Source organism: Aedes aegypti, chromosome 3 (genome assembly GCF_002204515.2).
Source record: "Aedes aegypti strain LVP_AGWG chromosome 3, AaegL5.0 Primary Assembly, whole genome shotgun sequence".
Taxonomy (NCBI): Eukaryota; Metazoa; Arthropoda; class Insecta; order Diptera; family Culicidae; genus Aedes; species Aedes aegypti.
In genome coordinates, this window is record NC_035109.1 from 94,038,835 (window position 1) to 94,050,572 (window position 11,738).

Below are 11,738 nucleotides of genomic sequence, written 5' to 3' on the forward strand. Positions count from 1 at the left end.
GAAATAATATCCTTAGGGGCCATCCATTTATTACATAAAGGTTCATGGGGGGAGGGGGTTTCAGATTTCTCACGCACCATACAATTTATATTTTAATTTATTTTTATTTCTATACAAAAATCAAAGGGGGCTGTGTACAAGACCCGATTGCATGACGTTAACTACGCTGCGTCCTCGGAAACAGCCTCAAATTGCCGTATTGTCAATTAATTAATTATTGTATGATGGAATGAGATGAATTAAGAGATTATAGCAAGTATGTGGTAAACACATTAGGGAATATTATACAAATAACTCTTTAAAACACATTTGTTGGCTCTGAAAAGGGCCGATTGAATTGTTGAATTTGCGTAACACGGACACATTTTGACGGCGCACTGGTTTCAATCCTCCTCGCCCGATGAGATTTGCGATGCGCATGACGATGTGCGCTTCAACAAGCGGCTTTGGTCGATTTTCTTCAGCCATCTCGTACAACAGCTTGCCTCTAGCGAGGAGCTGAGCAGGTTTGGAGAAGCTCTTACCAGCTCGAAAGCGAAAACAGAATGAAACTAGATTCAACGAAGGAGGGATGCTTCATACCCTTAGAATAGCAGATGATGCTCCTCCTTTCATATTCTTCGTTTTCTTATCTGGCAAATAGGCTATATGAAACTGATGTCTGGGTAAGGGATGTACAGATTAGCATTATGCTGTTATTGCAACCCGACGGCACTGCAGCAGCATCCTCGGAAACAGCTCCAAATTGCCGTATTGTCAATTATTCGTAATAAATCAATTATTGTATGATGCTATGAGATGAATTAAGAGATTATAGCAAGTATGTGGTAAACACATTAGGGAATATTATACAAATAACTCTTTAAAACACATTTGTTGGCTCCGGAAAGGGCCGATTGAATTGTTGAATTTGCGTAACACGGACACATTTTGGCGGCTTTGGTCGATTTTCTTCAGCCATCTCGAACAAATTAAAGAATATTACACAATCAACTCTTTAAAACACATTTGTTGGCTCTGAAAAGTGCCGATTGAATTGTTGAATTTGCGTAACACAGACACACTTTGACGGCGCACTGGTTGCAATCCTCCTCGCCCGATGAGATTTGCGGTGCGGATGACGATGTGCGCTTCAACAAGCGGCTTTGGTCAATTTTCTTCAGCCATCTCGTACAAATTAGGGAATATTACACGGACGGTGACGGCTGTGCCGCTCGATCTAATGAACCAGAATGACCACGCTAGCTTCCCGCATGGCAATGACAGCGGAGCACTGGCTGGTAGCGACGATTTCTGGCCGAAAACGATTATTGTGGCTGGTGCACTCAAATGAGCGGCTTCAGTTGCTGCGGCTCCGAAATGCGTGGTTCTTCGGTTCTAATGCGTGTTGTATTCGCGTCCTATTGAAAACTGAACTGAGGACGCGAATGACTCTCGAAATTTGCTTGCCGACCGTGTTCACAGTCTGACGGCAAAAAGAAGAATGAGGGAAGAACCAGGGTGCGGTGCGCTTTTATAGTGGGAAGCGGAACCGAAAAATGTGCTTGAACGTGATTGGTTAGATAAGAAAGGGGTCAACGTTTTACGACATTTCAATAGTTTGTTGCTAATAATCAATAGTGTCCTCCATTTGAATCGACGCGTAGATAAATTTCCAATCGATTCTTGGATAAATATTGAAAATCTATCGATAAATGACTGAGTTATTAGCGGTCAAAACCTGACCATTTTTCGTTACATGCTCAATTTTTCGTTTTTCTGAATTGTACCCCCATATGTTGCCGTAAGACGTTATCCAACGTCAAAACATGCGTTCCGATTTATGAACCTAGAATATGACAATTTTGAAATACGAACACACTTCATATAACTAGGGAGTCGATGCCGGTTATGGACCCTTTGCGTATTATGGACCCCCTACAGAAAAACATAAAATTAACACTCAAAGCAACTTTATTACTATGAAAATCCACCGGGGGAACTTCGATTACATTGTTAGTCAGCAGTTTCAGGCAAAATATTTGGTTTGAGACGCATAAATACAGATATTTGAACAGTTTTGTAAATGAAACCACACAAGAGGGTCCATAATACGCATTTCCAGGTGGGTCCATAATAGGCTCGTCGGCAGCGAGCCGGATTACATGGGAATCAAATGGAGGGTCCATAATACGCAACGTCAAATTTGTAAACAATCCTATTATGGACCCCGGGAGGGTCCATAATAGGCATTCGGACAACAGTTTTTCAAATGCATATTTCGCTGGAAAAATCAAATGATTTTGTATGTTTCATAGACGTACTATGAAGTAAAGACATTGAATTTGTTGTTAGACTCCACAAAACGTATATGCGTCTGAGATATCATTGAGCTTGAGCTTGAGCTTGAGCTTGAGCTTGATTGGCCGCCCGTGGATGCACTCCAGTATCGCCAGATCAGCTGCACTTACACAAGGAACCAACCGAATGACTGCTTGGGACTAACAGGCATCCTCAGTGTATAAGTGCTGGTGATCTTCTATTTTTAGGCAACAATGGCACCTGCCACGTCAGAATGCAGACCAATGAAGGGAAGGGGGAGGAATTGATGATGCATTGAACTGACTCCCACGTAGACCGTATATTCCACTGCATCCACGTCAGTTCATGCGGGAGTGTATGGATTGGGGGAGAGGCATGGCAGAGAGGTTTGCTTTTGTGGTTAGCAGACTGCCTATGTATCAGGCGTAAGAAAGGCGTGCGCGTGGATGTAGGAAGCGTTAGGGAAACGGTTTCTTGTCCGTCTCTGGTTCTAGCGTTTGCTATGAACGAATAGTATGAGTGGGATTATATTTAGAATGGAAGATAGAAGCAAGTGAGAGATATACAACTACAAAGTACGAGGAAAGGGACGGGCCTGGGATTGAACCCATGACCTTCTGCATATGAAGCAGAAGCGGTAGCCATCAGACCACCAACCCCGTCTATATATGCGTCTGAGATATCATTGCGGAAAAGCATCTAGAATGAATTTCAGCTACTAAGGGGTCCATTACTAGCATTGAAACCCTAAGTATTGTGTTTTTCTTTCACTACTGGACTGCGAAGTGCGAAAATGCGAATAAAAGTGTGGGATTGCAACGAATCATGTTGGTGTCTTCAGAGCACTTATTCTTTGGACTTCGATAAATAACCGCGCTGAAGACATCGGCTAGTTTTGATGCAATCGCGCACTTTTATTAGCGTTCCCGCACTTGTAAAAACTTCTGCGATAATCCAGTGGTGAAAGAAATACGCAATATTTCAATTACTTATACATGTCTGGTGTACTTCACTATGTTGAGTGCAATTGAAAATAAACTTTACATGGTAATTTCAGAGTGGATCTAGATAAGAGTGGCGTCAATGTCAAAATTGGAACAGCGGCGAACTGTCATTTCCATACAAATCCGCGTTCCAATCGAGCAGGAGACCTGTCAAAACTGGAACATGACGTCACTCTTGTTTACAGGCACTCTAGGTAATTTTTTTAGCTCACCATCCATTAACTGCAATGCTAGTGAAGTCATGATTTGAAAAGAACCGAGATTCGTTCACTCATTTTCTCAACTCTCGAAAATGATTTGAATGATTTGTGAGTGAGTCGCCCATCTCTAATTCTAACTGATGGTAAACAATTATTTTTAAAACTTTAAAATTTGCATCAATGTAGTCTTGAAATCTGTTGACTCTATGATTCATTCTTTAATAATAACTTATAACCGCAATTAGTGACCAAAAGTCTTAAACCGCATTAGAAATGCAACAATTTAATGTAGATGTAAACATCAAAATCTATTATTAAAAAATGTAAATTTAAAAACACGAATTTATAAAAAAAATAATCAAACGCAAATAGGAGCCACAAAGATTGTACAATGGCATCAACATATCCAATCAATCAATATTACATCGATCTATTCAAAAATGGAAGCAGCCATTACTAGACTAATGTACTGACTCATCATTTCTTAGGGCATCAAAACGGAATTAATGGTTCGATTGAGAAAAGGAATATGTGCAGACTTCAATTAAAGACATTAATCTTTATTTCATTCCGTCCATAAAGCATGTTTGTTTGTTTGTTTGTTTAGCCACGGACCGGACACGCTTAATAAGTACATTCAAATATCCGCATAAACACTCGCACATCATCTCGCAAAAAAAAAACAGCACAACACTAACAACTAAAATTAGAAAGGATCATTCGCCTGCGCCGTATCCGCCACCAGATCGAACTGTTCCATCAGCGAGCTCAGGTTGGCCCGGAGCTGCTGGATTTCGATCCGTTGGCTATTAATAATCTTCACCTGCTGATAGATTCGTTCTTTGAGCTGTCGTATCTGCTGCAGTAGATCACCGCCCTCGCCACCCCGTCCTGCATCCAGCTCGTTGCCCGTCGGAACGAACCTTGGCCGGATGGTCGGCGGAATGGCGCAAACCCGCTTGTCCACATTGTAGATTATTTTGCGCTGATGGACCAACTTGAGCAGCTGTTGGTACGTCTCACAGTCCAGCGAGTTGTGCTCGAGGTCGAGAATTTTCAGGAGCGTGAAACGCTCGGAGATTAGTCGGACGTCCAGACGGGTGAGCAGATTGTCCCGGAGGGAGAAGTTCCCCAGCCGGGGGAAATACCACTGGGCAAGGAAAGTTCCGTTGAACAGGAAATTACCGGAAAGATCCAGGTGATAGAGATACGACAGGTTGATGTTGAGGGTTGTGGAGATGGTTTTGATACGGTTACCACACAGTACGAGTTGTTTGAGGTGCGTCATTCCGGAGAATGTGTCGAAGGACACGTGCTCGATCAGATTGTCACACAGGTTCAACTCTATGAGGTTGGTGAGAGATCTCAAGTTCGAAACGTCCCGTAGGTGGTTGATGTGGATCCTGAGATATTTCATTGAATACTTCGTCTTGGGCTCAATGTCCACGATGGTGATGTCGTTATCTCTAAAGTACAGCTGTTCGATCGTGTTTGGCAGCGTGAGACGACTGATCTTGGTGCCTCGGGCGAAGATCCTCAGTACACCTGCTTTGAACAGACCCAGGTTCATGAGATGTGAGAAATGCGGTATCGATCCGTTGAGAAACCCGATCTGCTGCACTTTCGGGAACTCTACCATTTGAAGGTCCTTATCCGACTGGATTGTGACATTGTGGAGTTGGCACCAGGAGAGCACATAGTTATCACAACTGTATTGCTTCAGTAGAAGCGCCGCCGAGAACTGATGGCTGATCAAGAGCACTCTACAAGAACAACAATATGACATCATAAATCAACCTCGAAAACACTTTCACCACTCCGGAGAATGATGTGACTTACCCAAACAACGCCAGACAATTCATTGCACCGCAGCACTTCCAGTTACATCCCCCCGGTGGAATGGCTATCAACGAACTGAGCCTCGTGCCTCGTCATTCAACCCGATCGGAGTGGGAAACAAACCGTTGTTATTTTTCGTTCATGTTCTATGCTCACCTATTAACGAGGAGCATTTAAATTCAATAAATTCATCTAAGCACGCCTAAGGTCACGACGATCAGTCTGCAACCGAGAGTCTGTGCAGTCGAAGTTCTCGCGAAAAACCCATTCAACACCGGAGGTCAGTGCGATGATGATCGACAGTGCCAGATCGTTGGGTGCCTGCACGTTACGAAAGGGTCGAATTCCACTTCGTTCCATGCCGCGCACACCTGCGGTATAATTTATCCGAGCATCTCTCGGCAGTGCCGCCGGTGCACAGTGCGGCGCAAGATGTTTTCTACGGCTAAATTTTTTTTCTGGCCTAGTGGGCAGTGGTTCCATTTTTATATTTATTTATTTATTTATTTATTTATTGATCACCTTGTAACGTAAGATATACATCTTTTTTATTGTTATAGTTAAGATTGATATTGATGAAAAAATATGACTCTAACGTACATAATTGAATTTTGAAAAATTGTTCTCTTTAACTAACACAACCGTCTATTGTAAGTACAATAAGAGATCCCTTTTGAAGCATGCTTTAGAATGAATCAGCTTAATGGAAGTCGGCAAACTGTTCCAATTAACAATGCCTCTGACAAAGAAGGATTGACTATAATACATTGAACTATGTTGTGGAACTCTGTAATTACCTGTTCGTGTGCCTCTCAATGGTATAATGTTTTCATTGAGGAAAACTGGATTTGATGTTTTTATTATTTTGAAAATATTGATGCAAGTTCTATATTTGTAGAAATTATTGAAAGGACAGCCTATAAGGTTCGTTTGTAGGTGTGATACATGTGAGTATCTGGAAAGGTTGTATACATATCTAACACACGCGTTTAACGCTAGTCTTAACTTGTGAAGTGATCCAGTTAAAGCATTTGTGTAAACGAAATCTCCATATATGAAATGTGGAAGCAGCAATGTTTTAAAAAGTTTTAATTTTGTATCAATATTGCTATTTCTAGTTGTAAGATTTAGTCGTTTTAATTAACCATAAATTTTTGAACACTGATATATAATATGATTCTCCCACTCTAAATTATTTGTGAATATAACACCTAAATTGTTGATTTTTTGTACAAAACTAACTTCGGATTCATTGATATAAATTTTTGGAGGGGTAATGTTGGTTTTTTGTTTCGAAATTAGCATGGCTTTTGTTTTGCTAGGATTTATAGGCAACAAATTTTCATTTGACCAATTCATAATCAAGCATAGATCATTATTCATCATGTTCGCAATTGCTGTCAAGTCTGAACTATCGTCTGTGCAAATGTAAATTTGTACATCGTCAGCAAATAGATGTACGGAGCAAAAGTTCAAAACACTCGGGAGGTCATTTATAAAAAGAGAAAATAGAAGTGGACCAAGTACCGACCCTTGAGGAACTCCTGATATAGCTGGTATGAAGTCCGAAAAATGTCCATTGTGCCAGACAGTTTGACTACGATTACACAAATAACTTTTAATGAGTCTTGCAGCTTCAGTTGAGAAGTCATAAAGCGAAATAAGTTTACTTACTAGTTTATTATGGGACACTCGATCAAAAGCTTTGGCAAAATCTATCATTAACAAGATAGTCATACCATTTCTTTCGATTGTTCGAGCAATGTCGTCGTGAACTTTCATTAAAGCAGTTTCAGTGCTATGGTATTTTCTAAATCCAGATTGGAAGGGATGTAACAAATTCATTCTATTTACAAATTCTGATATTTGACGTTTAATTAGTTTTTCAAAGACTTTGGAGATACTAGATAATAGGCTTATCGGTCTTAAATTAGTTAATGATGAAGAGTTAGGTTTCTTATTTATAGCAATTACTTTGGATCGCTTCCATACGCTGGGATATTTGCTTGTAGATATTATTGCATTAAATAGATGTTCCAACATGGGTAGTTATAAAAAGATCTAAAAATTAAGACCCTGTTTTGTAAAAGAAAGTTGGTTCTGAATTGACTATACTGTAGGACATGCTGGATATAGTGTCTCTGAAGCATTGTGATTTACGACTATGTTTATTGGGATCCGTATTGAAATCACCAATAAAAAATGTAGAATCATATTTGACGGAATATTCGTCAAAATGTCCTCGTAGTATATCCGAACAATCTATATTAGGAGGATTGTAGTAAACACTTATAAGCAAACGATCACGCCCCAGAAGTAGTTCAACAATCAAAAATTCGGTAGAAATAAACGACTCCGACTTGTGTATCAAATGGTATGATAAACCTTTCCTTATATAAACACAAAGTCCACCACCATGCCGATTACGATCATTTCTTATCAGGTTGAACCCTTTAATTTCTATCATACCATCAGAAATAGAACTATCTAACCAAGTCTCCGAAAAAACAAGCTATATCAATTTTACTTTCGAATATTGTATTTTTAAGCTCTTCAAATTTAGTATTAAACTGACGTGCACATAGACTTTGCACGTTGAGATGACAGACGTTGAGCTTTCCATTCATTAGAATTGAATTCAAAACAGCTTTTGGTATATAAGATCCGTCAGACGCATTGTTACCGAACGTAGTATCATTATCCATTGTCAAATAGAACGATTTGCTTCAAAAGAATTCTACCTAACATACGAACAAAGGACGAGTAATGCATAATTAAAGAGAACCTAAACCTAGAAACTAAACTAGAAAAAATCCACATAATTTTGAATCGCCTATCGCATTATTGGCTTACAGCCAAACCGTTACGTAGCAACATCCAGTAGATCAAAATTTATAATGTAAAGTTTTACTTCTAGATATTCTATAACTTTAATTAAATTCTCCATAATTCAAAAAAGAGATATCAAAATCATAGCAAAAGTGTTTCCAGCAACAACAGCAGCAAAATTAGAACAACAGCAGCACCATGGGCGAACAACAACTCCAACAGCAACAGCAATCATCAGCGTACAGCAATCCAGTGGTTGACTTTTAGGAGGGAAGAGATCATGGAAATTGCAGTGGAACGGATTCATGGAATGACATGGTAGGAGTTTGAGAGCTTGCAAGGATAGGTTTTTTTGTTTAGCTTTTAAATTGACTTTTAGGAGAGGTTGGAATGAGGGAATGAAGGATTGGAAACACGGATGTAGCAGGAAGGAAGTTAAGAGCATTTATTGGATAGGGTTTCTAATGAACGAAGCGACCTGTGGCAATGAATGAAGTGCCGTAGCTTTTTCAGATCCTTTGGGCTTCACGTATACGATTCCATCACGCGTTGTTACAGAATCCAATAGTCCTGCTTTCTTCAGCTTAACAGCTTCACTCCTAATCCGTCTAGCATTGGGTGTAAGGTTCTCATTGATGTAGATACGGTTCTCACTCTCGAATCCGATGTGACGAAGACAGAGCGAGCGCTTTGAGAGATAGTTGCGATAGAACTCGTTTCTGTGATTGCGGAGAACGAACTCACATAGTATCGGTGGTGTCAGCCCAGGAGCAATCGGAGATCGTGATAAACGTTGCAGCTCAACCAGTGGTATTTTTGTCTTCTTGAATCCAATGGATCCAGAAATTTGTTTGAATACTTCTACCAAATCCTCTTGGTTTTGATAAGGAACACCAGAAATGATTAGCTCCTTATTTTTATCACAGCGACGAACTGATTCAGCGATGTAGTCCATCTCATTACGTGTAGCTGTGACTTCTTCCTCGAGTCTAACGACTCTGCCAGAAAACTCATAACACCACTATAATAACGTAAAGTGGCGTATTTTAAGATGGAAAAATTGTAATGACGAAAGCACTTTTGATCAAAACTCGATGTTTTTCCACTTCAGAGAACTTCGATTCGTTGAAAATGAGCAGTATTTCACTAAGGAACGATAGTTTTCTAGTGATAAACGTACGGCTTGGCTGCTAGCACTTTTAGCTTATGTACTGCAGTACATCCCTTCAGAAACTTTATTCTATGAAACTGGTAGCAGGACTCATTCTAAAGACTTGGTTACCATTTTAATGCAAGTCTCTAAGAAGATGCAAAATTCTAGAGGCCCCAAAGAAACATTCATATACTTTATTGCAATAGGGTCCTAAAGCCCTGTCACAATTTTAGTGCCGAACGCTTAAGTTTAGGCCAAAAACACATGTTTACTCAATTTTTTAATGTTTTCCGTTGGTTTAAGCCCAAAAAACATTTTTTTAGATTTTGTCACATCCTTTGGCTTAAACTCAAATTTTGGGTGTATTTTGTTTTCCGTGTCCCTTACGAAATGTCAGATAGGAACAACCCCAGTGGTCGAACTAAAACCCCTGTGGTGTTTTTGTCGACTAAGCGAACGTCAAACATGATCAAAAGTGTCAAGGTTCATTTATGGACCAAATTTTTAAATCAAAGTTTAAACATGATATAGCCATTATTTGAGCGGAAAAAAATGCTAAAGTAGTTACAGTAACAAGCTTTTTCGTGTTATTAAATAAAAACAAGATTTCATTAAAAATTTTAGGACCCAATTTCTCATCGTAATAGGCTGTGATTATTCAGTTCTTCAAGATTTTTTTCTCAGACTCACCATGGCAAAGATTCACTCAATTATTCTAGTGAATTCTCAAGAGATTTTTTTTCAGAAATATATTCCGGGACTTCGTCGGGGATTCTTCTAGTTATTTCTCTTGGGGCCCTCCATATACCTCTTGGACAACTTAGAGGGGAATAGGAGGTACCGTAATCCGGGGTAACATTGATCATTTTTCTGAATGTTTCTTCAATATTTCGTTTGAAGATGCATATGTTGCAGGTTTTATATTTTTAAAACAAGTACTGCCACCCATAGCTCGAGACTATATACTGTAGTTTATTTATTGAATGATTTAAGCATGTTAAAAAAATGTTTTAGGTGACTTTTTGATTTAGTTGATATGGGGTAACATTGATCACTTATATAAACAACGTTCGGTACTACTGAAAATGTCGTTACTTACTTAAATCATGGCCCCTGAAGCCGAATATGAAGGCCAAACGTTTACAAGTCATTTACTTTTTGAGTTATTTTAAAATTAAAAATACTTCGAACCACGGAATACGCCTAAATGTAGGCAATTTCTTAAGGGAATTTTACATTCCTAACAGTAATTGGGTAATGTTGCCTAATTGAGCATACTTATAAAAGTTTTGACAACGGAATCGTTTTCGGCGATGTCATTTTTAGTAAGAATCACATTTTGCTTGCTCATATCGTATGCAGAACTTATGTGGGACATGAATCTTCGGTAGTATCATCCTTAACAATTAAAATCATTATTTCGAAAAGTTGCCAGATTTACGCATAAGGTAAACGCAATTTTCACAAAATATTAACTTTTATTAGCTCATGAATATACGAAAGAGAAACACCATTCATGGTATGGAAATGTTTCATCAATAAATGATAATACGAACTTTTGATGAGGTGAGTCATTCCGATCAATGTTACCCCGCTGATCAATGATACCCCGGATTACGGTACTACAAAGTCCATGCTAGTCCATGGAGAGGGGATGTGAAACAAATTTCTACCTAGACACGATACGTGGACAAACGAAAATTTAAAATCGAGTGGACATTTCCTGGAAGTTGTCCTAGACTGCTGTCATTTATTCCACTTAATTTGCATTCGTTTTTTAAGAATCGTATCAATGTTATTGCCATACTTAATAGTCACTCTATGGTCCTGCGAAAAATCTGGTACCGTAAAACGGGGTAACTTTGATAGTTTTTTCGAAGAAAACTTGAATATTTATACATGCTGTTTCAAAGAATTATAATTTATATTTTTAAAACAAGTACTGGCATCGCGATGCATCGTAGCTATCGATTGCAGTTGATAGATTGCCAAAGGATTTATTTTGAATGGATATATAATTTTTCATATAATCGAAAGTCGGTTTTCTTTTTTGGGGTAACTTTGATAATGGAGTATGAATCGAACAAAATTGAATGAATTACGAACATTTGTAAGGCATCGCATACCTCTAGGCGTTTAACGTTATATGGAAATTTTTGACTTCGATTACAAAAATGGTCCTAGTTTGTGAAAATGCTTTTCGCTAAGAGATTTGAGGCCGTATTCAAGTTCTATCATAACTAGGCTGTCAAAGATAAGTGGCCAACTATTCAAAACTACATCAAATAGTGATCGTAGAACAGATTGTTTGTAAGCGGTTCGTAAATGCTAAAATTGTGTCAATTTTTAATATCCGTATAAAAAGCCTCAAATGTTCTCGATTCAAATAGCTATTACATGAAGTGTCATACT

General features: G+C 38.9%; 1 protein-coding gene across 1 annotated transcript; it reads right to left on the minus strand.

Annotated features, from left to right (window-relative positions):
• Window positions 1–3,939: 3,939 nt before the first annotated feature.
• On the minus strand, window positions 3,940–5,613 carry LOC5564646 (insulin-like growth factor-binding protein complex acid labile subunit). Its single transcript, XM_021853804.1, has 2 exons — window positions 5,345–5,613; window positions 3,940–5,268 (listed from the first exon to the last, which is right to left on the minus strand). The coding sequence occupies exons 1-2, from the start codon at window positions 5,365–5,367 to the stop codon at window positions 4,212–4,214; spliced, it is 1,080 nt and encodes a 359-aa protein (XP_021709496.1). The 5' UTR covers window positions 5,368–5,613; the 3' UTR covers window positions 3,940–4,211.
• Window positions 5,614–11,738: the final 6,125 nt, after the last annotated feature.